Here is a 27,924-nt window from a genome sequence, read left to right on the forward strand (position 1 = left end):
TGCTGTTTTTAGTCTGCTGTAATAAAGGCTCCATATTTATTATTTTTCATTAGAACAGACATATTTATTTAGTGTTGTTTACTGTTCCAAATGGTCCCAACATTTTGTTATGTAATAGCAACTGTTTGGCACACATAATACTCACGCAACGCTTGCTCCAATACCCTCCTCTTTCTTCATCTCCAGGATTTTCCACAACTAAGTCAAATGTCTTCCACAGATCTGACTTCCACTTATCCTCCTGAGCAACCAGTAAACAAACCGCTTTGAGTTGATTTTTCACGTCTTCCGCGTCCATTTTGCGGTCACGTGTTTGTTATAACCAATGTATTAATGTGATTATGGTCACATGCATGTGATCCTTACATGTTTCAAATCAAATCCAATTTCAAGTTAAGAAAGCAAATATTGAGGGAATAGGGAAAGTTTCTCCGAAAACAAAATAGGGATTTGGGTAACAGTGTTTTTCAGTCAGAAACAGGCAGGAAAACAAATGGCTGAAATGTTGCAGCTTCAGCACGAACAGCACAATAAACACTTGCTGTGGTACCTTGTCGCTGCAGTAGGGAGGAGAGGAGGCAATGTGCGCCAGTCACACAGGCACTCGCTGTAATTCTTTTTTTTTAAGCACAATGTGACCTCCGGGGTCTTTGACTCATCTGTGTGTCTTAATAATTTAATCAAACAGTGTGCTTAAAGCATCAGACACGCTCAGTGCATATGTAGTTGATTTTATTAAAACACATAGGGTGTGCCTGTCTATATATGGAAAAATAAGGTGAAACATTTCGACCAATCGATTGGTCAAAAGAACTGGACCACTCTCGGTCGACCAAGATTTTTTAAAGTTGGGGACAACCCCAAATGTAACAAACACTTGTGTGATGACATAGTCCAGCTGGTGTCACGCAGAGACACCCAGGAACCTGAGCTACCCAATCACATGATTGATTCACTTAACTCAGAGATTCATCCTCAGCGTCTTATGCTCTCCATTGAAATTCTAAAGCCGATATAATTTCAAAACCGATAAAGCATTTATTTGAGTCTCTCATTTTCCCCTGCGGTACAATATGCAGAGGCGGATGTCACTTCGAAGTCAGTCCCTCAAAAAACAGAGGCAGTGATGGTTATGACAAGCCTTGATGTTGATGACGGTTAAGACACAGCAAAAAATGGTGAGGTTTGAGACAGGCCCGGTTCATTCATCCTCAGCACATCCCACTGTTCCTAGGGCCGTTGGAGGGACAGGATGGCAGCAGGTTGTTGAAGTAAATTGAGATGCCATTGTGCCCGGGGAGACGGACACGTGTCTGCTCTGCTCCTCACACATAGACAGACTGGATCTCCTCCTCCTGAATACTGGGCAGCTTCCGAAGGCGTTTGGCCGCATCCGGGTACTGGGTTGAGGCAAACCGGTCATTACAGGGAGCGTCTCATCTCAACGCTCCACTAAGCTTCCCGTCAGTGTCCACCCAAGGTAATTTCTTTACACACTACTGACATGACAGAGCGGAGTTACTAACAGCAGACGCCAAGGGATAGGCATTCTACAGATTCCGCCACAGTATCAACACCAACCAGTCAGAAAAGCAAAGTAAGGATTTAGTAAATCCAGCTACATAAAAGAGGATGATCAAAAACAACTAGGGCCTATTGTTCATGCCTTGAACCTCAATCTAATAGGGGTTTCTAACAACTAACTATACCAGTGTTGCAGACACCGCAGTAACCTAGATTAAAAACATGGCTGTTGGCAGGGGGTCCACGTATGGCTAATATCACAGGTTCGGAGTGGATTCATCACTTTACAACGTTCTCTAGTATCGCCTACGCCTCTTCCCCTCCTTGTTGTAGCCATGGAAATAGCCTAACACTGAGGACACTGCCAGGGACAGTATTCTCCATTTCCTATTGTCCCTGATCACCCCATCATCGCCAAGAGCCTTTTCTGTCCTGGGCTGCTGCAATATCCATTGTAGAAGCAAACTGTGACAAACGCAATGAATTTACAGAACAAACTGTGTTTCAGGCCATGAAGATATCGGAGGATGATAACAGCCCTTTGCTGCTTTTTAAAAAAAACTCTGGGTGTGGATTCAACACAAAACAGAAGAGGAGAAATAGAAGAGAGACTGGTACAGCAACAGAGTCCCATGACAAATGGTGCCGCTCGGAAAGAGCTAAAGTATTCTATTATATACTTCAACAAAATAATGCCCCTGTAAGCTGGAAATGTATGACAAATGGAAAACAGAAGACTTGAGCAGCCAAGGGCGAGCTTCTCTTCAATTCTTTCCCTGGGTTATGGAGGCGGAGGGACAGAGAAGCGAGGTGGGGGGACAGGGGCAGAGGCAGCAAATGCGAGCAGTGGATCTTTAAAACGCACATAGGCAGACCACTAAGGAGATAAAAACAAGAAGCTAACTGAATGGGTTCAGGAAGCAAGTGTGATCAACTTTTTATTTATTTAGCCGAGTATCAAAGGAGAGATTATCTGGGCATGGAATGACTAGACAGGTGAGAGCATTGAGGACTGACGGACTGTGACTAGTCTCTTTACGGGGGGGGGGGGGGGGTTAAAGTAACATGTACTGCACCTGAGTGGTAGAATCTCCATGAAATAACCTGTGCCACAAAGTCACTTTTTAACTACCACATGCATGGCACACATCTCTGAATAAAATGCACCAACAAAACATCAGCAAGCTTAGTACATTTTCAAGTTCACTCTTCCCTCTCAAGGCGGGCCTTAGACCTTTACTTCCATTCCAGTTGAGTCACTCATTTCTTTATTAGTTTTGACAACAGAAATTACAAGTGGAATGGGTTATGAGGACGGAGAATCCTCAGAACAGAATATCATTAGTATGCTAATCAGAATCCACACTTACAGTATTTGCATATTGCACAGAGAGATCACGCAGATGGCTCTATCTCTGGCTCACACACTCAGTTCTCCCTCTTTCTTAGGAAGAAATCAGGACAATTTTGTGTTAGCATTAAGTTAAGTGGAGTCCAGGTAATTACAAACAGTGAGTTGCCGTGTACTAACCATCTTAGGATAGCTGAGAAGCTCCCCTTTAGAGGTCAGAGTGGGAAGGGGACGAGACCACACCTAAAAGACTGGATGTAGCCTAAACACCGACAAAAAGCTCCCTTGGAAATATCTAGGAGCCCCATGAATTGCACCATGTCGGCTAAATGCTGACCTCTCACTTTCCCATAATCTCCTCCATAACTCCTGGGTCTCCCTCCTAGGTAAAATACCTGTGACTCACTGGACAGTCAATTAAAGGGCTATATAGTAGCAGGGAAACAGAGCTGTGGCCTTAGAAAAGGCTTACTTGGCCTCTCCTATCTGAAAAACTCTTAAAAACACAATTATAGTACCATCCGAACGAACACACATGGGTGTTTGTCAAAATACATACTAGCACAGGAGGGTCAGAGTACGAGTTTAAATCAAAGTATGCCAAACGGAGCACAGAGGGCACTTCTCGAATGCGTGCTCCGTTTGTACATATCTTGAAGCATGCACCGATGCAAGCGTCAACGGAAAGTATGCAAAGAAATATGACGCAACCACGTAAAAAATTACCCACATTTTCTTGAAATCAATGGTGGCGATTATTTGAGCTGAAGTGAGAGAAAATACTTTCATTTGAATGAAATGTTGCCTATTGGCCTCCCGAGTGGCGCAGCGGTCTTAGGCACTGCGTCTCAGTGTTGCGGCATCACGACAGCCACGGGTTCAATCCCAGGCTGTGCCACAACCAGCCGTGACTGGGAGTCCCATATGGCGATGCTCAATTGGCCCAGCGTCTTCCGACACATTGGTGCAGCTGGCTTCCGGGTTTAGCGAGCGGGTGTTAAGAAGCGCGGCTTGGTGGGTCATGTTAAGGAGGACGCATGACTCGAATTTCGCCTCTCCCGAGCTCGTTGGAGAGTTACAGCGATGAGAAAAGATCGCAATCACCAAATTGGGGAGAAAAAAAATATGAAAAGTAATAAATAAATAAATAAAAAATGTTGCCTATTCACCTCTCATATGTTGCCTGACTACAATATTTTAATACCTCAATAAATACATGCTGTGTTAATTTTGGCATGGTTACCTGCCTACCATACCCACTGTGGTGTGCGTAGACCGCAAGCCATAGTAAGTCAATAGAGTTAACTGGCTAGCTACTACTGTTAGCTAACTAGATAGCCACAAAGAATTGTTAGCTAGCTACCCATGTAGAATTCACATCTATATTGGATAACGTTGGTTTAAGGTCATTTTTGCCGGTTATACTATCTGGTTAGCTACATTATTACGATTCACATATTCACACATTCACACAGCTGATAGTTATGAAGTAAAACTTTTGTTTTGTGTATATCTGGTTTCGTCTCTATTGCCATTATCCTGGCTAGACTGCTGCTCCCAAGTGGCGAAGCGGCCTAAGACACTGCATCTCAGTGCTAGAGGTGTCACTACAGACACTGTGGTTCGAATCCAGCCTGTTTCACCACCGGCCGCGATTGGATGTCCCATATGGTAAAGCACAATTGGCCTAGCGTCGTCTGGGTTTGGCCGTCATTGTAAATAAGAATTTTTTCTTCACTGGCTTGCCTAGTTAAATAAATGCTCTTGTCCTCACAAGAGCATACTCAAGAGAACTTCCTTGGAGAATGCACGTGGAGCACGAGTGTGGGGAGCACGGTAGTACGCATATCGAGAAACACCGAGGACTCAAAAACCCAAATCAATGTAACTAGCAGGAGCAACCCTCTCATCTGCCTTAGAACAGCATCTCTGAACTGACATGCTGTGCAGCCTGGGCCACAGCAACTCATTAGCACAGAGAGACTAACCGCACTGCACATTAGTGACGACTGTAAAGGAGAATACATTCTCTCTGTTCATAAACACTGAGGTCTGGGGAGCAACCAACTGGCTGGCTGGCTGGCTGGCAGGAACACTGCACCCTGCAGAGCTGTATTAGAGGGCCGTGATCTGGCAAACACAGAACCAGCCATAAACATCCACAGCGTCTAGAACAGCACTGCTCACATAAAAGGCAGAGAATTGGCCAGGGAGGTGGAGGGAGGGATGGTGGCATTTTAATTAAAAGGAAAGAGGGGTAATAAAGAAAGGGGTCTTGAGATGGAGGCTATGGCGACAATCTTTGGGAAAGCTTCATTAGCATTTTAATATGCATCATTGTGTCAGTTATTATTATCGCTGTCATCGTACCCTCACGGAAATCAATCCAAATCTAAATGTCATTGCATGCCTCCTGAAGCAGGCAGGGACAGAATTCAGATATACAAAGCCACGGCACTGACAACCGAGCCGGGGGATGATCAGGAGTCATTGAATGCTAACGGCTTACTTAATAGCCATAACTACAACCTACACTGCTGTGGTGTAGGAATACAAAGGACCTCACTGCGGAACCCCACACAGATCTCCAAATCCCTCTACCGGAATAATTCTAAACTATAAAACAGGTTATTTGGATCTTGGATGCTGATTGGTTGATAGGAGTTAGTAACCACAATCCCAGGTAATGAATTGACTCAAACCCCACCTACATGTACAAATTACCTCAACTAACCTGTACCCCCGCACACTGACTCTATACTGGTACCCCATGTATATAGCCTCGTTATTGTTACTTTTATTGTGTTACTTTTTATTATTTTTTACCTTGGTTTATTTGGTAAATATTTTCTTAACTCTTCTTGAACTGCACTGTTGGCTAAGGGCTTGTAAGTAAGCATTTCACGGTAAGGTCTACCTACACTTGTTGTAGTCGGCGCATGTGACAAATACATTTTGATTTGATAATGCCTGTTAACAGCTCCATTTGAATCCATGCGCATCCACTGTCTGACAGCTTAGCCAGGTAATTTATACACTTCATCTCCCCTGAAAAAAAAAACGTCTAGGCAATATTTCCCCATGCTACTACTCTAGCATTTGGTTTGCAACAGTTGAGGTTTGTCTAAAACTTGCTGTCTGCTTCTCCAATCCGTGCCATGCATATGAACGTGACAGATTCTCTGGTTATAATTAATATATCCCAAGAAACTGCAAAAGGAACAAAGGTAAAAACAAACAAAAAATGCACATAGCTTGCTGTCATTTCAGCTGCTTGATGTGATTGTCTGTTTGCTTTAGTTGGCTAGACTAGCAAAGGAGAACGTGCTAGTCTCATAGCAACCTTTATTGCTTAGACCAGGGGTGTCAAACTCATTCCATTGAGGGCCTTGTGTCTGCAGGTTCTTGGTTTTTCCTTTCAATTAAGCCCGAGACAACCGGGTGTGGGGAGTTCCTTACTAATTAGTGACCTTAATTCATCAATCAAGCACAAGGGAGGACCGAAAACCCGCATAGACTTGGCCCTCTGTGGAATGAGTTTGACACCTGTGGCTTAGAACTGTCCATGCCAATAGAATGGATGACCAGCCCATCTGGCTTGCAACTTCAGGATTCCTGAACTAACGACTGGCTTTTCTCAGACTATATCGTAAGGTGGAAGGATTAAAGCAAACAAATTGACTGAATAAAAAAATGAAAACATGCCGTTAAATCTGTTTTTTAGTTATACGCTGGTAACCGTTTTATAAAAGCAATAAGGGCTACGAACCCAGGAATTATCTTGAATAACACCCTCCTAAGGGCTGTTTCCCCGTCCCTCTGCTCTGCGTCAGGCCTAAGAACAGCCCTTAGTCGGGAGTTATTCACACGATAGTTCTCAGGCCTTATTGCTAAAATATTCCCAGGAAGATAGCTTTCAGAGAGAATAATGTAATGTTTGGATATGATGGATATCACAGCGTGTGGCTACACTGTACAGTCGTGGCCAAAAGCTTTGAGAAGGACACAAATATTCATTTCCACAAAGTTTGCTGCTTCAGTGTCTTTAGATATTTTTGTCAGATGTTACTATGGAATACTGAAGTATAATTACAAGCATTTCATAAGTGTCAAAAGCTTTTACTGACAATTACATGAAGTTGATGCAAAGAGTCAATATTTGCAGTGTTGACCCTTCTTTTTCAAGGCCTCTGCAATCTGCCCTGGCATGCTGTCAATTAACTTCCGGACCACATCCTGACTGATGGCAGCCCATTTTTGCATAATCATTGCTTGGAGTTTGTCAGAATTTGTGGGGTTTTGTTTGTCCAATCTGGGGAGTTTCCTGGCCATGGACCCAAAGGCAAAATTTTGGGAGTCCACTCCCTTGGCTGAGAAGCAACCACACACACATGAATGGCCTCAGGATGCTTTACTGTTGGCATGACACAGGACTGATGGTAGAGCTCACCTTGTCTTCTCCGAACAAGTTTTTTTCCGGATTCCCCAAACAATCGGAAAGGGGATTCATCAGAGAAAATGACTTTATCCCAGTCCTCAGCAGTCCAATCCCTGTACCTTTTCAGAATATTAGTCTGTCCCTGATGTTTTTCCTGGAGAGAAGTGGCTTCTTTGCTGCCCTTCTTGACACCAGGCCATCCTCCAAAAGTCTTCGCCTCACTGTGCATGCAGATGCACTCACACCTGCCTGCTGCCATTCCTGAGCAAGCTCTGTACTGGTGGTGCCCCGATCCCGCAGCTGAATCAACTTTAGGAGACGGTCCTGGCACTTGCTGGACTTTCTTGGGCACCCTGAAGCCTTCTTCACAACAATTGAAACACTCTCCTTGAAGTTCTTGATGATCCGATAAATGGTTGATTTAGGTACAATCTTACTGGCAGCAATATCCTTGCCTGTGAAGCCCTTTTTGTGCAAAGCAATGATGATGGCACATGTTTCCTTGCAGGTAACCATGGATGACAGAGGAAGAACAATGATTCCAAGCACCACCCTCCTTTTGAAGCTTCCAGTCTGTTATTCAAACTCAATCAGCATGACAGAGTGATCTCCAGCCTTGTCCTCGTCAACACTCACACGTGTTAACGAGAGAATCACTGACATGTCAGCTGGTCCTTTTGTGGCAGAGCTGAAATGCAGTGGAAATGTTTGTTTTTTGGGGATTCAGTTCATTTGCATGGCAAAGAGGGACTTTGCAATTAATTGCAATTCATCTTATCACTCTTCATAACATTCTGGAGTATATGCAAATTGCCATCATACAAACTGAGGCAGCAGACCCTGTGAAAATTTAAATTTGTGTAATTCTCAAAGCTTTTGGCCACGACTGTAGTATCCATTGTCACTAGAATGTTGTGTCAATACTGTACTAAAAATGTGTTACTTATAATCAACATACTATAGAAACTGAGTGTGGTCAAAATCTCAAAAACAAATTTAGTAGAAAAGAGAGCGGAGGTACTATCCTCAACTCTGACCTATCTATGCATTATGATTACCTTGCAGCAGACAACCGGGTATCACAAATCCTCTCATTTCCCGTATGAAAGGTCTGTGAGAAGGGATGTCGTGGCTCAGATTAAGCCTCTTCTCTGGACTGACTTGGATCCTGTAGCTTTCCCTGAGCTCAGACCAGGCCTCTAACACTGACACCTGGAACAGGACTATGACATCAAGAGGGCCACATAGTCCTCCTCACCCTGTTTCACTTGTGTTCACTTACAATTACTACCTCCGCTGGCAAAGAATGTCTCAACGCCTCTAGATTTACCTGAACTGATTGGTCCATTTCACTATGACTTAACGATTGAGTTGTAATATCATGGTTTGAGCGGGAATCGCTTGGGTAACAATGTGTGTGCAGACACGTGCGTGCTGGTGGAGCAAGCCCTTACCTTGCGGCCGTCGCTTGCGTGGCAGTTGACGTTTAACGGAGTGAGCAGGGCCATGAGCTTCTCTTCATTTCCACTCCTGCAGCGGAAGAAAACCATAGAAAATAGGGATCGAAAAAACAAAAAAATATATACCCTGCATTAGATATACCCCAACGAGTGAGCGAGAACGAGAGATAGAAACAGAAGGGAGGAATGGAGGATTATCATTAACTAAAAAGGAGAATAACAAAAGGCTAGGAGTAGAAAACTTGCCCAGGGAGTTGCCCAAAATGGACAGAACGGCGATCTAAACTAAAGAGCATTATTTATGTCTGCAGTCAAAACCAGTCTTTAGATCTCTGAACACACTGGTCAAGATAGTTAGGTAACAGAAAACAACAAGAGTGAAAAACACTGACGCAGTATAAATTATCTCCTTATCCCAACAGAAACTTCCTTTTTGCCAATGGCTATGCATGGCTGTAGAGAGATTCAGAGAGAAGGCTTCCGGATAACAGAGTCAGCATCTCTACCTGCTGTGGAGGTCTTTCCTGTGTTCTGCTCTACCATCCCAAAACACAGCAGGACATTACACATTGAACACACACTAACAGCCGGTCCTGAAGTCTGGTCCTAAAATCTGGTCCAGAGTGATGGTCCAGTGTGGTCAGGAGACATGTAAAGCCTCAGCGTCTCCTTCCAGTGTCACTGAAGCCAAGGGCCACCCTCTCCGCTCCACTCTCAGTTCTCAATGTGACTGTATGGCACTTCGAAGGATCCACAGTTAAGAGCCAGGGGGGTAAAAGACAGTCCTGAATATGGGATGGACAAAATAAAAAACTACAGTAAGGCCCTACTACTGTGCTGGGTCAGGGTAATCCTACTCATTCTCCTCTATCCGTGTGTCTCTTCACCCTTTGGCTGTTACCAGAAGCCCTGCTGCCTGCTCTGTTCTGGATCAGGGTGGCCGTGCCAGTCAGTCTTAATGTTGGCACGCTCTGAGAGTTTATTTATTAGGGATGTCCTCTGCCTCCTGTGGTTGGTGCACGGTGCCCAGACACGGTGACGGGAGGCCTGGCCAGGATGCACTACCCTGGCAGCGGAGCCGGCCAGTCTCCGCATTACCCAGATGACGACAACTCTTTAAGGCCGTCAGAGAAAGGAAGAAAGGGATCTTTCTCCCCCCCAACTCTCTTTCTCTTTCGTTCCCCCTGTATCAACCTTTGCCAAAGTTCCTTCAGCGAAGATGCATTCATAGTCGGTGGCTTTGCTTTCTTCTGTTCCTCTCTTCTCTCCCCTCCTTCTCCTTCCGCCTGTAGACAACGCTAACTGGGCTTAAGTGAAAACAAGAGATTCTTAATTGAGATGCACAACAACATCCCAAGGTTTAGCAGAGAGTGGAGGCCACTGGATTAAAGCTAGTGTGTTTGTCAGTTTCATCTTCCTAATTACCAGGGCGCTAAGATGGAGCCCATACAGAGTAAACCTCCTGTCATAAGTCAATCAGCTATATGAGGCTCGCCCCCTCCATGATACAGACATCTCAGAAGAGCCTTATCCCTTACCGCAGAATAACCAATAGCAGGCCTCGTCTTTATAAGAAGTGCTGAAAGCAAAGCCCTGGATGGATGGAGCTCCATACAGTACATGTGATTGTTGTGGACATAGTGAGTGGTACATTTACACTCCATGGCAACCCCTCTCATCATGGTTTCAACCGACTAACTGCGTTCCCAGATAATGAAGACGGAGTCTTTATAGTTCTCATGTATTCAAGTTGGGTCTGCTGGCCAAGGGCCATAATGAGCTGAATGTGACATACATGCCTTGCACCGCAAGACATGTTCAGGTGGTTCAAAGCACGACTATAACAGACTTTGCTATGCTGGGGTGGCCATTGTGGGAAGGAAACTGTGTGCGTGGAGCGACCACAACAGCCATTGTGGGGCAGCCTGTATGTCCTTAATTTGTAGGAACAAGAGAGAAATCCCCTCATGTTTATAGCTGACATGACAGGAGTTCCCAGTAGGCATAGGGAGTTCGTGTTCAGGCAGCAGGAGCACCGAGAGCTGGGCGGACAGAGGGTGGGAGCACAGAGCAGGAAACCAGGGAATCTCAGCTGTTCAGATGACAGGAGGAAGACTCAGTACTGCTCCTCTTCCTCTCGCTGGGGGCTTCACTCCTTCCCAGAGTGCACCTCTCGAGGGATGGCCGTGTGAACTGTGAACCCGCTGGCCAATCAGAAACATCCATCCACCACAACGGTGTTGTCATGTCAGTCATAACAGCCATAGAGAGAGAGATAACCCCTACTCTGAATCCCAGCCGCATCCGGACCAGACGGTCTATCTAGCCTTCTGTTGTTATCCCTGCAGCAGTTTATTTGTTGTTGTTGAGCGGATGGTAGAGGGCAAGAACATAATTACGAATAATGTATAGACTGCAAATTGACCGCAAGAAGCTCAAACACATATGTTGGACTAAAACATAATCATTTTAAACCTTTGTATATGATCACGTGTCATTCAATTATGTGTGGGAATACTTGAAAACAGATGTTTTAACTTAAAATAACTTGGAGCTGACTTCCTGGTGTTTTTACAGTATTTTATGTCCAACAATGAAAAGACAAAAACGGTTTGGTAATTTTTTTGCTCATAAAGCCACCATTTGGGGAACCCTGTCCAAAAAGGGTCCTTCCATATGATTTCAATCACTTTCTGACCGCACCCCTTTTTATTTGAACTAAACCTTCCATACACGTTTGCCCATGGTAGAAGTGGTCAGAAAAATTGACTTTTTGGACGTGAATGCCAAACGATTCAGGAGATGAGAGGTTCTCAAAGTTGACCCATTTTGCATACCCCACCCTACCATGAGACATCCATGTCGTTGTCACTCATCATTTGAAAGCTCACAAAACGGGTTGTCAAAGGATTGTATAATAAAAAATAAAAAAATATATACAGTACCTGTCAAAAGTTTGGACAGAACTACTCATTCATCTTTATTTGGACTATTTTCTACATTTTAGAATAATAGTGAAGACATCAAAACTATGAAATAGCACATATGGAATCATGTAGTAACCAAAAAAGTCTTAAACAAATCAAAATATATTTTAGATTCTTCAAAGTAGCCACCCTTTGCCTTGATGACAGCTTTGCAAACTCTCAGCATTGTCTCAAACAGCTTCACCTGGAATGCTTTTCCAACAGTCTTGAAGGAGTTCCCACATATGATGAGCACTTCTTGGCTGCTTTTCCTTCACTCTGCGGTCCAACTCATACCAAACCATCTCAATTGGGTTGAGGTCGGGTGATTGTGGAGGCCAGGTCATCTGATGCAGCACTCCATCACTCTCCTTCTTGATCAAATAGCCCTTACGCAGCCTGGAGGTGTGTTGGGTCATTGTCCTGTTGAAAAACAAATGATAGTCCCACTATGCCCAAACCAGATGGGATGGTATATCGCTGCAGAATGCAGTGGTAGCCATTGCTGGTTAAGTGTGCCTTGAATTGTAAATAAATCACAGACAGTGTCACCAGCAAAGCACCCCCACACCATAGCACCACCTCCTCCATTCTTCATGGTGGGAATCACAAATGCGGAGACCATCCGCTCAACTAATTGGAACCAAAAATCTAAAATTTGGACTCATCAGACCAAAGGACAGATTTTCATCGGTCTAATGTCCATTGCTCGTGTTTCTTGGCCCAAGCAAGTCTCTTCTTCTTATTGGTGTCCTTAAGAAGTGGTTTCTTTGCAGCAATTCGACCATAAAGGACTGATTCACGCAGTCACGACTGAACAGTTGATGTTGAGATGTGTCTTGTTCCTTGAACTCTGTGAAGCATTTATTTGGGCTGCAATTCCTGAGGCTGGTAACTTCAATGAACTTATCCTCTGCAGCAGAGGTAACTCTAGGACTTCCTTTCCTGTGGTGGTCCTCATGAGAGACAGTTTCGTCATAGTGCTTGATGGTTTTTGTGACTGCACTTGAAGATACTTTAAAAGTTCTTGACATTTTCTGGATTGACTGACCCTCCATGTCTTAATGTAATGATGGACTGTCATTTCACTTTGCTTATTTGAGCTGTTCTTGCCATAATATGGACTGTTGCGTTTGAGACAATCAGTTGTGTTGTGACAAGGTAGGGGAGGGTATACAGAAGATAGCCTTATTTGGTAAAAACCAAGTCCATATTATGGCAAGAACAGCTCAAATAAGCAAAGAGAAATGACAGTCCATCAGGAATTTAAGACATGAAGGTCAGTCAATCCAAGAAATGTCAAGAACTTTTAACGTTTCTTCAAGTGCAGTCACAAAATCCTTCAAGTGCTATAACGAAACTGGCCCTATGAAGACCACCACAGGAAAGGAAGACCCAGAAATACCTCTGCAGCAGAGGACAAGTTCATTTGAGTAACCAGTCTCAGAAACGGATGTCTCATGGTAGGGTGGGGTATGCAAAATGGCTCAACTATGAGGGCCTCTATCACATGAATGTTTTTGCATTCAGGTCTATAAAGTCATTTTCTGACCACTTTACCACGGGCAAACATGTTTGGAAGGTTTTGCAGTCGGAAAGTGATTCAAATCAAATGGAGCAACCTTATATGATCCATTCTGGTTCTGCTCTGGGTCTCTGGTCGGTGAGCTAGCACCTTACCAGGGAACACAGTCCGGACTCCGGTCAGTGTGTCTTAACATAGTGTGTTCTGTGTTGATTGAATGACACGTCGCTGTCCTGCCACCCACACCAAGCAGAAGTAACAACTAACACTCCACACAGACAGGGGCCTTCCTCAATTGGATTTGCTCAACTCCTGCGTTCTCTGTCCTCTCTCGCCTCCTTCTGAAAAAGGTAAAAGGTAATCGAGGAGTGGGAACGTGGACGAAAATGCTCTTGAGTGAAATGAGAAGCTCCTTCTCCAATTGCGCGTCATCAGGCCAATGACGTTTACAGGGGTGGATCCCAAAATATATGTGTAAAGTGCTAAAAATAAATTAGTTGAATTAGTTGTGCAAGACAGTTTATAGCTAAACGGATACGTAGCTTTCTGGTCTTTAAATGTGTGCATGCTTTTCTCCTCTGACAATACGACAGCTGATTCATAAGGTGGTGTGGCAGATATCAAAACTCTTCCGCGGCAGGAAACATTCGTGCTTCCTCGCCAAAAGGAGGCTGTCGGGGGGGGGGGATCTTCCGTTTGCCTACTAACCAATTGACACGTTCCTCGACCACATCGGTTTCCAGGGAACGGAAGTGAAAGGACGGAGGAGAGCGAGGACGGACTTCTGCCCAAACGAGAAAGGGCCACACACAGTCCACGTGGGTATCCCTTCACAATAACAACCCTCACCGTGCACCAGCACTCCCAAGCCACACGCTCAGCCCTTTCACAACACCTGTCTGCTAATGCCGGAGGGGAAGAGGGGAGAAGGGAGATCGAGATTAAAAGGAGGAGAGAGATGGAGAGATGATGAGAGGGGAGCTTGTACTCACCTAGCCGCCTCCAGGAGTTCGTCTTTCTTGTATTCACCTAAATGGTTGCAGAAAATCATAGTGTCAGAGACGGGCAGGGAGAGAGACGCACAGCAGCAGCACAGAGCCAGTGTCACAGTCGAGAGAGAGGCAGCTACGGCACAGAGAGAAAAGAGAGAAACACACACAGACACTGTGTGGGAGAAACACACACACACACACACACGGTGCAGCAGAGCACCCACACATTAGACAGAGAACCTTCCTCAATGCCTGCCTATTTCTCTCTCCTTACGGCTCTCTCTCGCTTTTCTCTCTCCCCCTCCCCTCCCTCGCACATCTCTCTCTTGGCTTGGGTGGCGTAGCTCAGTGCACACCCCTTTGGCTGATGTTGACGTGACGTTGGGCAGCCTGTGCACACAGCATTATCATCCTCTAGGAGACGGCTTGTTTCAATCTTCAAATTAAACGGCTTTCTTTCTTTCTTTCTCTCACTCACACACATACACACACATCCAACCAACGCCGCCCATCTCTCTCTCTCCTCCTGTTTTTCTGTTAGCACAGGAGGAGGGGTTGCAGTGATAACAGAAGGGAAATAGATATCATGAACAGAAGTGGTCCCACCCTCATCCTCCCTTCTCCCTCTCATCCCTCCAACCCACAGCCTTGCCCCCGCCACTACAGTCGCAACAAATTCCATCCCCCTCTCCCTCCTTCCGACCCCCCTTGATTTCCTCACCATCAACCCCCCCCATCCCCCGTGTGTGGACATGCGTGGATTTGACAGGACATGCCTGAGGGGTGCCACAGAGATGGAGGGAGAGAGAGAAAGCATTCTGGAACACAAAAAGAATACACGCAGAGTCAGACACAGTGGCTTAATTGGAGGAGTCCTTTGTTTCCATTCCAACAGCCGTGGATGTGGAGATAGGGAGGGAGGCTGCCTGGTGTTAAGATCAGAACACACAGAATACATCCGGGAGGGGTGGGGGGGGGGGGGGGCTCTGGGGGCTGGCTGGGGTTAGAAGACTATGGCTGGGATGGACTCCCATACAAAGAGAGGGGACATGTCTAGGCAGGCTTTTAGGTCTCTATGGACATAATACATTTATTAACTCAGAGACATATGGGCAGCAAGATCAAACAAACAACACCCCCTCCTCTCCTGAGATAAAGCAAGGCGAGAGGAGAGAACACACACCATCTTTCCTCGCCCTGTGTTCTTAGTGTTGATGCCCCTGCACTCAGTAACCCTCCCTAATATGTGATTGGCAGCTGACGGGGACATAGTGATAGACTGACTGGAATGGCCGGACCCCAGAGGGCAGTTAATGGATGCCATGAATTACATTGTGTTTCTGTGGGGGAGTAGGCTGTGTGTATGTATATTCGGGGTACGGTTGCCTCAGTCAATATCAAACAGAAGTAAATCTCATCTGAGGCATGCATGCGGTGCTCCCATCCATATTTGCCAGAGCAGTGGTTGGTTTCCTCTGTCTCTGCTGTGGTGTGCCTGACTGCCTGTACTCTGACTCAGATTGGATCATTCTAACAGATATGACATTATCGACAGGGAGGAGAGGATATAAAAACAGCAGATGGCGAGGCAGAAATTAGCACGGCATCTAGGGCTGACCCCAGTCGACTGACTGGTCGATTGTTTGGTCGATAGGCTGTTGGTCGACCAATATATATTTTTTTTAAGTCGAGCAGCAATTATATATATTATTATTTTTATGCCACGAGACACCGGTCTGATTCACGCATGTCTCAGTGGACTAATCCATTGTAGGCCGTGGGAGGGCACACCAGTATCACCAGTAGTACATTTACTGTTAATTCCCATCATTTCAAATCTACAATGTTTAGTTAAGGTCATTTCTGTTAATGCATTCAAAAAATTATTATTATAGTCTTTTACCGTTCTCATTGTCTGGAGTTGACAAGTTGTTTAAGGACCACACAACCTAGGCTACAGTTATGAGGAACAAGTTTTGGTTTATTTCATTCCATTTACGAGTTGTCAATTCATTCAATGTATTTTATTTGTAGCGCTCTGGTAAATGTTGAGTAAGGACCCGCACCAGATTATGCATAGCAGTAGGCCTAGGCTGCCTGGCCTGCGCGCAAATGTAGGCCTATAAATGATAAATGTGCCCATTTGGGGATCTGATAGTATTTCTGATCATCTTAACTCACCACCACTGTGGAACATATGAGTCATTTTTTCTTCACCTCAAACAGCAAGTAAACAAAAGTCTGGTTTTACATGTATTGAGAAAGACAACAAACAACAAACAAGGGAGAAAAATGTGTATGTTCTGATCTGGTTGATTACTTCTTATCCCTTGCACAAATAGCCTACAGCTCTGTCTATCTGGAGCTCACTGGCACGGGAAACTCTGAGGGCCCAGAATGTTTTATACAGTGGGGCAAGTTTCCTAGGGTGAGCTTCAGGCCAGACCAAGTTGACACAATATTTCAAGTTCCTTGCAGACATGCCATGCATAGCCAATGTGATTAATAGGATATTCATTTTTTAAATCTGGATGTTTTCTACCTGCAAGTTGCAACGTTTTTATTTGTTGGCTTTATGTTAGCACTTTTTACATAGTTGGCAATGGTAATAGAAGTTAATTTTAGAATTTTGAATAACCACAAAGATTTTGAGATTCAAAGACTTTATTATAAATGAAATGACTGTTCCACAAAAATCATGACTGGCACGCAGATCAGTAGAAATGGTCAAAGATAAATTGGCACTCCAGCAGGAAAAGGTTGATGACCCCTGGTGTAGCCTGGGGGGGGGGGGGGGGGGGACAGGGTTTTTCCTTCTGGTTATGCTATCTTGAACTCTGGTTCCCTCATGAGTAGGGTTGCAAAGGGTTGGAAACTTCCCGGTAATTTTCCATGGTAAGTTAAGCCCAGGAATTTTGCTTAAATTCATCAAAAAAGTTAGCTTATAACAGTGAACCTTTTTTTGTGGGATACACACAAGGAATTTATTGGTCTTGTGGCATATTTTGGTTAAACTATCTCAAATTCAATTGAATTGCAACCCCCTGCATGCACAGTGCATTCCTCCATCACATGCACAGCTGACTCAAGATCTTGCACACTTATGAGATGCTATTGAGCCCACACTACTACACTGTCTGAGCTAAGGACTACATACTTTCTGGTAAGGTTTGATTACAATACTGGGTGGGTTGAATATATTTGATATGACATACATGATTTTTTTGTTAACTAGTAAATAGTGGCCTACAGCAAAGTGTGTTTAAAAAAAACGTAACAATTTCTGCTAGTTAGTTTTTGCTTCCATGTGGGTTTTAGCTTGCTTGAGCCTGCTAACTGAGAAGTGTTAATTCACCTGTTTCCATACATGTCAAATTTTAAAACATTTATTACAAAGGAGTTGTTTAATCTAACTGCTTCACTAAACTCAGCAAAAAAAGAAACATCCTCTCACTGTCAACTGCGTTTCTTTTCAGCAAACTTAACATGTGTAAAATGTGTATGAACATAAGATTCAACAATTGAGACGAACTGAACAAGTTCCACAGACATGTGACTAACAGAAATGGAACATTGTGCACCTGAACAAAGGGGAGGGGGGGGGGGGGGTTCAAAATCAAAAGTAACAGTCAATATCTGGTGAGGCCACCAGCTGCATTAAGTACTGCTGTGCATCTCCTCCTTATGGACTGCACCAGATTTGCCAGTTCTTGCTGTGAGATGATGCCCCACTCTTCCACCAAGGCACCTGAAAGTTCCCAGAAATTTCTGGGGGGAATGGCCCTAGCCCTCACCCTCTGATCCAACATGGCCCAGACGTGCGTGAGATCCGGGCTCTTCGCTGGCCATGGCAGAACACTGACATTCCTGTCTTGCAGGAAATCACTCACAGAACGAGCAGTATGGCTGGTGGCATTGTCATGCTGGAGGGTCATGTCAGGAAGAGCCTGCTGGAAGGGTACCACATGAGGGAGGAAGATGTCTTCTCTGTAATGCACAGCGGTGAGATTGCCTGCAATGACAACAAGCTCAGTCCGATGAAGCTGTGACACACCGCCCCAGACCATGACAGACCCTCCACCTCCAAATCGATCCCGCTCCAGAGTACAGTCCTCAGTGTAACACTTATTCCTTTGACGATAAACACGAATCTAACCATCACCCTTGGTGAGACAAAACCACGACTCGTCAGTGAAGAGCACTTTTTGCCAGTCCTGTCTGGTCCAGTGACGGGGGGTTTGTGTCCATAGGTGACGTTGTTGCCGGTGATGTCTGGTGAGGACCTGCCTTACAACAGGCCTACAAGCCAACATTCCAGCCTCTCTCAGCCTATTGCGGACAGTCGGAAGGCAGTCATCAATGACCTTGGACCACAGAAGGTACAGTGCCTTGCGAAAGTATTCGGCCCCCTTGAACTTTGCGACCTTTTGCCACATTTCAGGCTTCAAACATAAAGATATAAAACTGTATTTTTTTGTGAAGAATCAACAACAAGTGGGACACAATCATGAAGTGGAACAACATTTATTGGATATTTCAAACTTTTTTAACAAATCAAAAACTGAAAAATTGGGCGTGCAAAATTATTCAGCCCCTTTACTTTCAGTGCAGCCAACTCTCTCCAGAAGTTCAGTGAGGATCTCTGAATGATCCAATGTTGACCTAAATGACTAATGATGATAAATACAATCCACCTGTGTGTAATCAAGTCTCCGTATAAATGCACCTGCACTGTGATAGTCTCAGAGGTCCGTTAAAAGCGCAGAGAGCATCATGAAGAACAAGGAACACACCAGGCAGGTCCGAGATACTGTTGTGAAGAAGTTTAAAGCCGGATTTGGATACAAAAAGATTTCCCAAGCTTTAAACATCCCAAGGAGCACTGTGCAAGCAATAATATTGAAATGGAAGGAGTATCAGACCACTACAAATCTACCAAGACCTGGCCGTTAAAGTGTCGTTTAAAGTTTGCCACAAGCCATCTGGGAGACACACCAAACATGTGGAAGAAGGTGCTCTGGTCAGATGAAACCAAAATTGAACTTTTTGGCGTAAAAGCAACACAGCTCATCACCCTGAACACACCATCCCCACTGTCAAACATGGTGGTGGCAGCATCATGGTTTGGGCCTGCTTTTCTTCAGCAGGGACAGGGAAGATGGTTAAAATTGATGGGAAGATGGATGGAGCCAAATACAGGACCATTCTGGAAGAAAACCTGATGGAGTCTGCAAAAGACCTGAGACTGGGACGGAGATTTGTCTTCCAACAAGACAATGATCCAAAACATAAAGCAAAATCTACAATGGAATGGTTCAAAAATAAACATATCCAGGTGTTAGAATGGCCAAGTCAAAGTCCAGACCTGAATCCAATCGAGAATCTGTGGAAAGAACTGAAAACTGCTGTTCACAAATGCTCTCCATCCAACCTCACTGAGCTCAAGCTGTTTTGCAAGGAGGAATGGGAAAAAATTTCAGTCTCTCGATGTGCAAAACTGATAGAGACATACCCCAAGCGACTTACAGCTGTAATCGCAGCAAAAGGTGGCGCTACAAAGTATTAACTTAAGGGGGCTGAATAATTTTGCACACCCAATTTTTCAGTTTTTGATTTGTTAAAAAAGTTTGAAATATCCAATAAATGTCGTTCCACTTCATGATTGTGTCCCACTTGTTGTTGATTCTTCACAAAAAAAATACAGTTTTATATCTTTATGTTTGAAGCCTGAAATGTGGCAAAAGGTCGCAAAGTTCAAGGGGGCCGAACTTTCGCAAGGCACTGTATTTGCACTGGTGACAGACAATGCTGCGAACATGAAGGCTGCTTGGTCTAAAGTGGAGGATTCCTACCCTCACATCACACCCATTGGCTGTGCTGCTCATCAGGTAGTTCCTGGTGTAACTCGAGCAGTTGTTGTTGCCATCCTGTACATGTCCCGCGGGTGTGATGTTCGGATGTACCGATCCTGTGCAGGTGTTAGAAATGGTCTGCCACTGCAAGGACGATCCGCTGTCCGTGCCGTCTCCCTGTAGCGCCGTCTTAGGCGTCTCACAGTACGGACATTGCAATTTATTGCCCTGGCCACATCTGCAGTCCTCATGCCTCCTTGCAGCATGCCTAAGGCATGTTCACACAATTGAGCAGGGATCCTGGGCATCTTTATTTTGGTGTTTTTCAGAGTCAGTAGAAAGGCCTCTTTAGTGTCCTAAGTTTCCATAACTGTGACCTTAATTGCCTACCGTCTATAAGCTGTTAGTGTCTTAACGACCGTTCCACAGGTGCATGTTCATTAATTGTTTACGGTTCATTGAACAAGCATGGGAAACAGTGTTTAAACCCTTTACAATGAAGATCTGTGAAGTTATTTGGATTTTTACGAATTATCTTTGAAAGACACGGCCCTGAAGTGCTGAGTTAATTTATTTGTACATGTATTTATTTATTTTTTAACCCTTTCTTTACAGGAAAATGCCACGGGCACTATCTGATGTGTGGAGGCATTTCACTGCAGCTAATGTAGATGGAAAAGCTGTGTACATTTGCAAATACTATGCCAAATCATATGTGAAGAACGCAATAAAGATGCAGAATCATATGGCCAAGTGCATAAAGTTCCCTCAGAGCTCACAACAAGCAACCTCTGTCAAAAGTCCCTCTACTTCTATTCGAGGTGAAAGTTATAAATCAGACACCTTTTCAATGGCAACAGCTCATGGTGCTCCTGGAATCAGAAGTTTCTTCGACTCAATGGAGGAACATAGTCAGAGAAATGCTGATTAATGTCTTGCTCGAGATGTGTATGCAACTGGTTAACCTCTGACGCTCACAGGCAATGTGTATTGGAAGGGATTTCTGAATGCTCTTCGCCCAGCATACACCCCTCCAACCAGACATGCTTTATCTACTCATTTGCTGGATGCAGAGTTCAACAGAGTTCAAGTGAAGGTCAAGCAAATCAGAGAAAGCTGACAGTATTGCAATCATCTCTGATGTTTGGTCAAATGTTTGTGGGCAAGGAATAATTAACTAATCTCCACACCCCAACCAGTATTCTAAAAGAGCTCAGACACAAGAGACAACAGACACACCGGTCTCTACATTGCAGATGAGCTGAAGGCAGTCATCAATGACCTTGGACCACAGAAGGTATTTGCACTGGTGACAGACAATGCTGCGAACATGAAGGCTGCTTGGTCTACCCTCACATCACACCCATTGGCTGTGCTGCTCATGCATTGAATCTGCTCCTCAAGGACGGCATGGCACTGAAAACAATGGATAAACACAAGAGAGCCAAGGAAACTGTTAGGTATGTGAAAGGTCATCAAGTTATAGCAGCAATCTACCTCACCAAGCAAAGTGAGAAGAATAAGAGAACCACATTGAAGCTGCCCAGCAACACCCGTTGGGGTGGTGTCGTCATCATGTTTGACAGTCTCCTGGAGAGGAAGGAGTCTCTCCAAGAAATGGCCATATCACAGTCTGCCGATATGGACAGCCCCATCAAGAGGATCCTCCTGGATGATGCATTTTGGGAGAGAGTGGTAAGCAGCCTGAAACTCCTGAAATCTATAGCAGTAGCCATTGCATGGATTGAGGGAGACAATGCCATCCTGCCTGATGTTCAGACTCTGCTTGCAGATGTAAGAGAAGAAATCCGTATTGCCTTGCCCACTTCACTGTTGCTCCAAGCAGAGGAAACTGCAGTTCTGAAATACATCAAAAGGCGTGAAGACTTCTGCCTGAAGCCGCAACGTACATGCCGCAACGTACATGTTGGACCCCAAGTATGCTGGCGAGAGCATCCTATTCCCTTTTGTTGTTCAGTGAAATCATCCCATATGAAGAGTCAACTAATTTAATTAAAGTTAAATTCGTAACTAAATTGAAAAGAATATACTCTATTGTATGGATTTAATCATTCGCAAAGATCAACAAGGCCAATGGAGTCATTATTACAGTGTCCCACCACCTTGGCCTGAAGGAGGGCAAGGTTCTTGGCATTCTGGCAAAGTATACTTCCAAGCAAGGGCTTTGGGATGGAGATGCAATATGGCAGTCGTGTCAACATATCTCATCAGCCACCTGGTGGTAGGGACTTCATGGATTTGAGGCTCTTTCCCCGGTTGCCTCCATCCTCCAAATCCCACCAGCGCAACTGGTCCTTGTTTGGGAACACACACCAAAGCATGCAACAGGGTAACTAATACAACGGTTGAAAAATTGGTGGCAATTCGGGTAAATTTGAGGCTTTTTGAGCCTGACACCGAGCCATCCTGAACAAGGTTGGAAAGTGACAGTGAAGATGAGGCCTCGGAGTCTGATGTTCAAGAGGTGGACATTGAGGTCCAGGGAAAATATATGGAAGCCTGAGAGGAAGACAGTCTAGAAACTAAAGCTTTGGTTATCATTTTATAGATGTTGAAAATGTTTATGGGAGATAATGGATCATTCAATATTCCCTTTTGTTGTTCAGTGAAATCATCCCATGTGAAGAGTCAACTAATTTAATTAAAGTTAAATTCGTAACTAAATGTAAAAAATATACTCTATTGTATGGATTTAATAATTTGCAATTATGTCTACTTATGATAAGGTATAAGGTTTATGTTTGTCTCCATATATGGTAAATATATCTAATGCAAAAAACATTTACATTTAAATGGTATTAATATTTATTTGCATATATTCCCGTTAATTCCCACTGAAAGTTCCCACCTCTGAATATTCCCAACATGTGCAACCCTACTCATGAGTCATTTGTGTGTCTTAATAATTTAATCAAAGTGTGCTTAAAGCATCAGACACGCTTGGTAGCCTAGTGCATTCGGAAAGCATTCAGACCCCTTCCCTTTTTCCACATCGTATTACATTACAGCCTTATACTAGGATACAATTTTTTTTTTCCCTCATCAATCTACACACAATAACCCATAATGACAAAGTAAACCGTTTTTTAGAAATGTTTGCACAAAATAATTAGTAAATGAAAAACCTTATTTACATAAGTATTCAGACCCTTTGCTATGAGGCTCAAAACTGAGCTTAGGCGCAACCTGTTTCCATTGATCATCCTTGAGAAGCTTCTACAACTTGGAGTCCACCTGTGTTAAATTCAATTGATTGCACATGATTTGGAAAGGTCCCACAGTTGACACTGCAAAAAACAAGCCATGAGGTCGAAGGCATTGTCCGTATAGTGTCCTTGAGTGGCCCGGACTTGCACACGAGCGGACTTGCACACGAGCGGCGGTAACTCACCAGAACTTCCAGAATTACAACCAGGATTACGACTTCCCTGGAGCGGATCCCTTGTGTCCCCAGAGCAATTTAACTTATTCCAGAGGCTGACCCAAAACAAAGCCGGCAAAAGAGAGGTACTCGAGGCGGTCTTCTGGTTCAAGTTAGGAAGCATGCACACCACCCACCGCTCCTGAGTATTTTACATGCTAATGTGCAATCTCTGGATAAAAAAAATTGATGAGCTCAAGGCGAGAGTTGCTTTTCAGAGAGACACCAGGGATTGTAACATACTCTGCTTCACAGAAACATGGCTCTCTCGAGATACACTGTCTGACTCTGTAAAGCCAGTTGGGTACTCAGTACATTGCGCTGACAGGAACAAACATCTCTCCGGATGGAGAGATGGAGGATGGAGGTATATGTTTTATGATTAACGACTTATGATGTAACTGTGATAACATACAGGAACTCAAGTCCTTCTGTTCACCCGACCTAGAATATCTCACAATCAAATGCCAACCATACTATCTCCAGAGAGAATTTTCATCAATAAACACCACAGCGGTCTATATCCACCCCCCAAGCAGATACCACGACAGCCTCAAAGAAATCCACTGGACTTTACACAAACTGGAAAGCACATATCCTGAGGCTGCATTTATTGTAGCTGGGCATTTTTACTAGAATTAAATGTCAGGAATTCTGAAAAGCTGAGTTTAAATGTATTTGGCTAAGGTGTATGCAAACTTCCAACCGTATATGGCATGGTCTACAGACAATCATGGATTATAAAAGGAAAACCAGCCACGCGGCGGACACCGATGTCTTCCGGACAGGCTGAACACCTTCTTCGCTCGCTTTGAGGATAATACAGTGCCATCGACTGCGGGCTCCCCTTCTCCGTGGCCGACGTGAGTAAGACATTTAAGTGCATTAACCCTCGCAGGGCTGCCGGCCCAGATGGTATCCCTAGCCGCGTCTTCAGAGCACGCGCAGACCAGCTGGCTATATTCAATCTCTCTATATTCAATCTCTCCCTTTCCAAGTCTGTTGTCCCCACATGCTTCAAGATGGCCACCATTGTCCCTGCCACCCTAGACCTAGTTCGATTTGCTTACCGCCCCAATAGATCCAGACGATGCAATCGCCATCACAATGCCCTGTCCCATCTGGATAAGAGGCATGCCTATGTAAGAATGCTGTTCATTGACTATTGCTCAGCATTCAACATTATAGTAACCCTCCAAGCTCATCATCAAGCTTGAGGCATTGGGTTTGAACCCTGCCCTGTGCAACTGGCTCCTGGACTTCCTGACGGGTCGCCCACAGGTGGTGAAGGTAGGAAATAACATCTCTTAGCTGATCCTCAACACAGTGGCGCCACAAGGATGTGTGCTCAGCCCCCTCCTGTACTCCCTGCTCACCCATAACTGAAGCGCAACAGCGCCTCTTCAACCTCAGGAGGCTAAAGAAATTTGACATAACATCTAAAAACCCTCACAAAAGTTTACAGATGCACAATTGAGAGTATCCTGTCGGGCTGTATCACCGCCTGGCACGGCAACTGCACCGCCCACAACTGCAAAGCTCTCCAGAGGGTGGTGCTGTCTGCCCAACCCATCACCGGGGGCAAACTTCCCGCCCTCCAGGACACCAACAGCACCCGATGCCACAGGAAGGCAAAAAATATCATCAAGGACATCAACCACCTGAGACACAGACTGTTCAGCCCACTATCATCCAGAAGGCGAGGTCAGTACAGGTGGATCAAAGTTGGGACCGAGAGACTGAAAAACAGCTTCTATCTCAAGGCCATCAGACTGTTAAACAGTCATCACTAGCGCATCAGAGGCGGCTGCCTATAGACAAAGATTAGGAATCACTGGCCACTTTTAGAAATGGACCACTAGCCACTTTAATAATGTTCCGTATCTAGCATTACTCATCTCATTTGTACAAACTGCACTCCACACTATTCTACAGTATCTTTAGTCACTTTTAAATTGTGCTTACATATTGCATCACCCATTTCATATGTATATACGGTATTGTATTCTATACTACACCATTGACTGTTAAACAGCCATCTCCAGCACATCAGAGGCTGCTGCCTACAGACACAGATTAGGAATCACAGGCCACTTTAATAATGTCTCCGTATCTTGCATCACTCAGCTCATATGTGTAAACTGTACTCTATAACATTCTACGGTATCTTAGTCACATGAATTATGTGTAAATATTGTATCACCCATCTCATATGTACATACTGTACTCTATACTATGTCACTGTATCTTAGTCCAATGCCGCTCTGACGTATCTGTATATACATTCTTAATCTTTTCCTTACTTAGATTTACGTGCATTTTGGGTTTATGTTGTGAAACTGTTAGATATTACTGCACTGTCGGCGCTAGACGCACAAGCATTTCGCTACACCCGCAATAACATCTGCTAAAAACGTGTATGTGACCAATAACATTTGATTTGAACAAGTAAGTGGTCTGGGCACGTTAAGAGTTTCTGGAAAAACTATCACGACGTTGACTAATTAATATGCAGTTGGTAAGGGAAACTTTACAACAAAAAGCAACCATAGTCTATGAAGTCTGTGCAATTGACAGTGTGTGTGTGTACGTACACTGGTGTGCATGTCTGTGTGTATTCTTCAACAATGCTGACTACAGGAAGACAGAGAGGGCAGGGCAAAAGCTCAGGACACTGCTACCATCCACCTCTGCCGGCTTGCATGCAAATCTCCCACCACAGAGCAGAGTGGCTCTGTGCTGTGGATGTTCCCTCTGACAGCAGCACAGCAGTCAGTGCTTCTCCCTCCACAGCCTGGGAGAGCATGTGTCTAATAACGGCACTATAGAGACTAAGTGACCTTACTGAAACAGACAGCTCCACTGATGATGCTGCCGCTGCTGACAGAACCATGAGTCTCTTCAGTCCACCTTATACTACTCTCTGTCTGTCTGTCTGTCTGTCTGTCTGTCTGTCTGTCTGTCTGTCTGTCTGTCTGTCTGTCTGTCTGTGAGACTGTGTGTGAGACTGTGTGTGAGACTGTGTGTGAGACTGTGTGTGAGACTGTGTGTGTGTGTGTGTCTGTGTGCGAGTCTTTCGGGGTACAAGATGGTGCCGATAGAGATGGCAGCTTCGCTTCTAGTCCTTCGGAAACTGTATTATTTCTTACATTGTTAGCCCAGAAAACCTTGTGTTATTACATACAGCCGGGAATAACTATTGGATATCAGAGACGTCAACTTACCAGCACAACGACCAGAAATACGACTTTCCCAAAGTGGATGCTTTGTCTGCACCTCCCACCTTCCTCACACGCAAAAGTATTTTCTCCCAAGAGAACTCTCCTCGGTTATAGTCACAGCTGTGTATATCCCTCTGGCAAGCGGATACCAAGACAGCCATCAAGGAATTTCACTGGACTTTATGCAAGCTGGAAACCATATATCATGAGGCTGAGTTTATTGATATTAAAAAAGCTAATTTGAGGCTACCTAAAGGCTACCTAAATTCTATCAGCATTTCGATTGCAGTACACAAGCGAGTAACATGCTCGACCATTGCTATTCTAACTTCTGCGATGCATACAAGGCCCTCCCCCACTGTCCTTTTGGCAAATCTGACCATGACTCCATCTTGTTGCTCCCCTCCTATAGACAGAAACTAAAACAGGAAGCGACAGTGCTTAGGTCTGACCAATCGGATTCCATGCTTCAAGATTGATTCAATCACATGGACTGGGATATGTTCCCGGGTAGCCTCAGACAATAACATTGACGTATATGCTGACTCAATGAGCAAGTTTATAAGGAAGTGTATTGGAGATGTTGTACTAGAGGACGACCGATTATGATTTTTCAACACCGATACAGGTTATTAGAGGATCTAGAAAAAGCCGATACCAATTAAAATCGGCCAATTTTTATTTCTATATTTGTAATGATAACAATTACAACAACACTGAATTAACACTTATTTTAACTTATTAACATAATACATCAATAAATCAATTTAGTCTCAAATAAATAATGAAACATGTTCAATTTGGTTTAAATAATGTAAAAACAAAGTGTTGGAGAAGAAAGTAAAAGTGAAATATGTGCCATGTAAAAAAGCTAACGTTTTAAGTTCCTTGCCCAGAACATGAGAAAGTTGGTGGTTCCTTTTAACATGAGTCTTCAATATTACCAGGTAAGAAGTTTTAGGTTGTAGTTATTATAGGAATTATATGACTATTTCTCTCTATACCATTTGTATTTCATATACCTTTGACTATTGGATGTTCTTATAGGCATTATAGTATTGCCAGCCTAATCTTGGGAGTTGATAGGCTTGAAGTCATAAACAGTGCAATGCTTGAAGCACAGCGAAGAGCTGCTGGCAAATGCAGGAAAGTG

The 27,924-nt window shown here is 44.3% G+C and overlaps 1 protein-coding gene across 1 annotated transcript in view; it reads right to left on the reverse strand.

The window, feature by feature from the left end:
- LOC139408810 (poly [ADP-ribose] polymerase tankyrase-1-like) overlaps positions 1-27,924 on the reverse strand; it is a 116,636-nt gene that overhangs the window by 36,713 nt on the left and 51,999 nt on the right. The window contains exons 4-5 of the mRNA XM_071153153.1: positions 14,257-14,293; positions 8,768-8,843 (exon numbers count right to left, since the gene is read on the reverse strand). Coding sequence (XP_071009254.1) covers positions 8,768-8,843; positions 14,257-14,293 — 113 coding nt within the window. The remainder of the gene's footprint in view (positions 1-8,767; positions 8,844-14,256; positions 14,294-27,924) is intronic.

The sequence above is a fragment of the Oncorhynchus clarkii genome, chromosome 5 (genome assembly GCF_045791955.1).
Source record: "Oncorhynchus clarkii lewisi isolate Uvic-CL-2024 chromosome 5, UVic_Ocla_1.0, whole genome shotgun sequence".
In the NCBI taxonomy this organism is placed as follows: domain Eukaryota; kingdom Metazoa; phylum Chordata; class Actinopteri; order Salmoniformes; family Salmonidae; genus Oncorhynchus; species Oncorhynchus clarkii.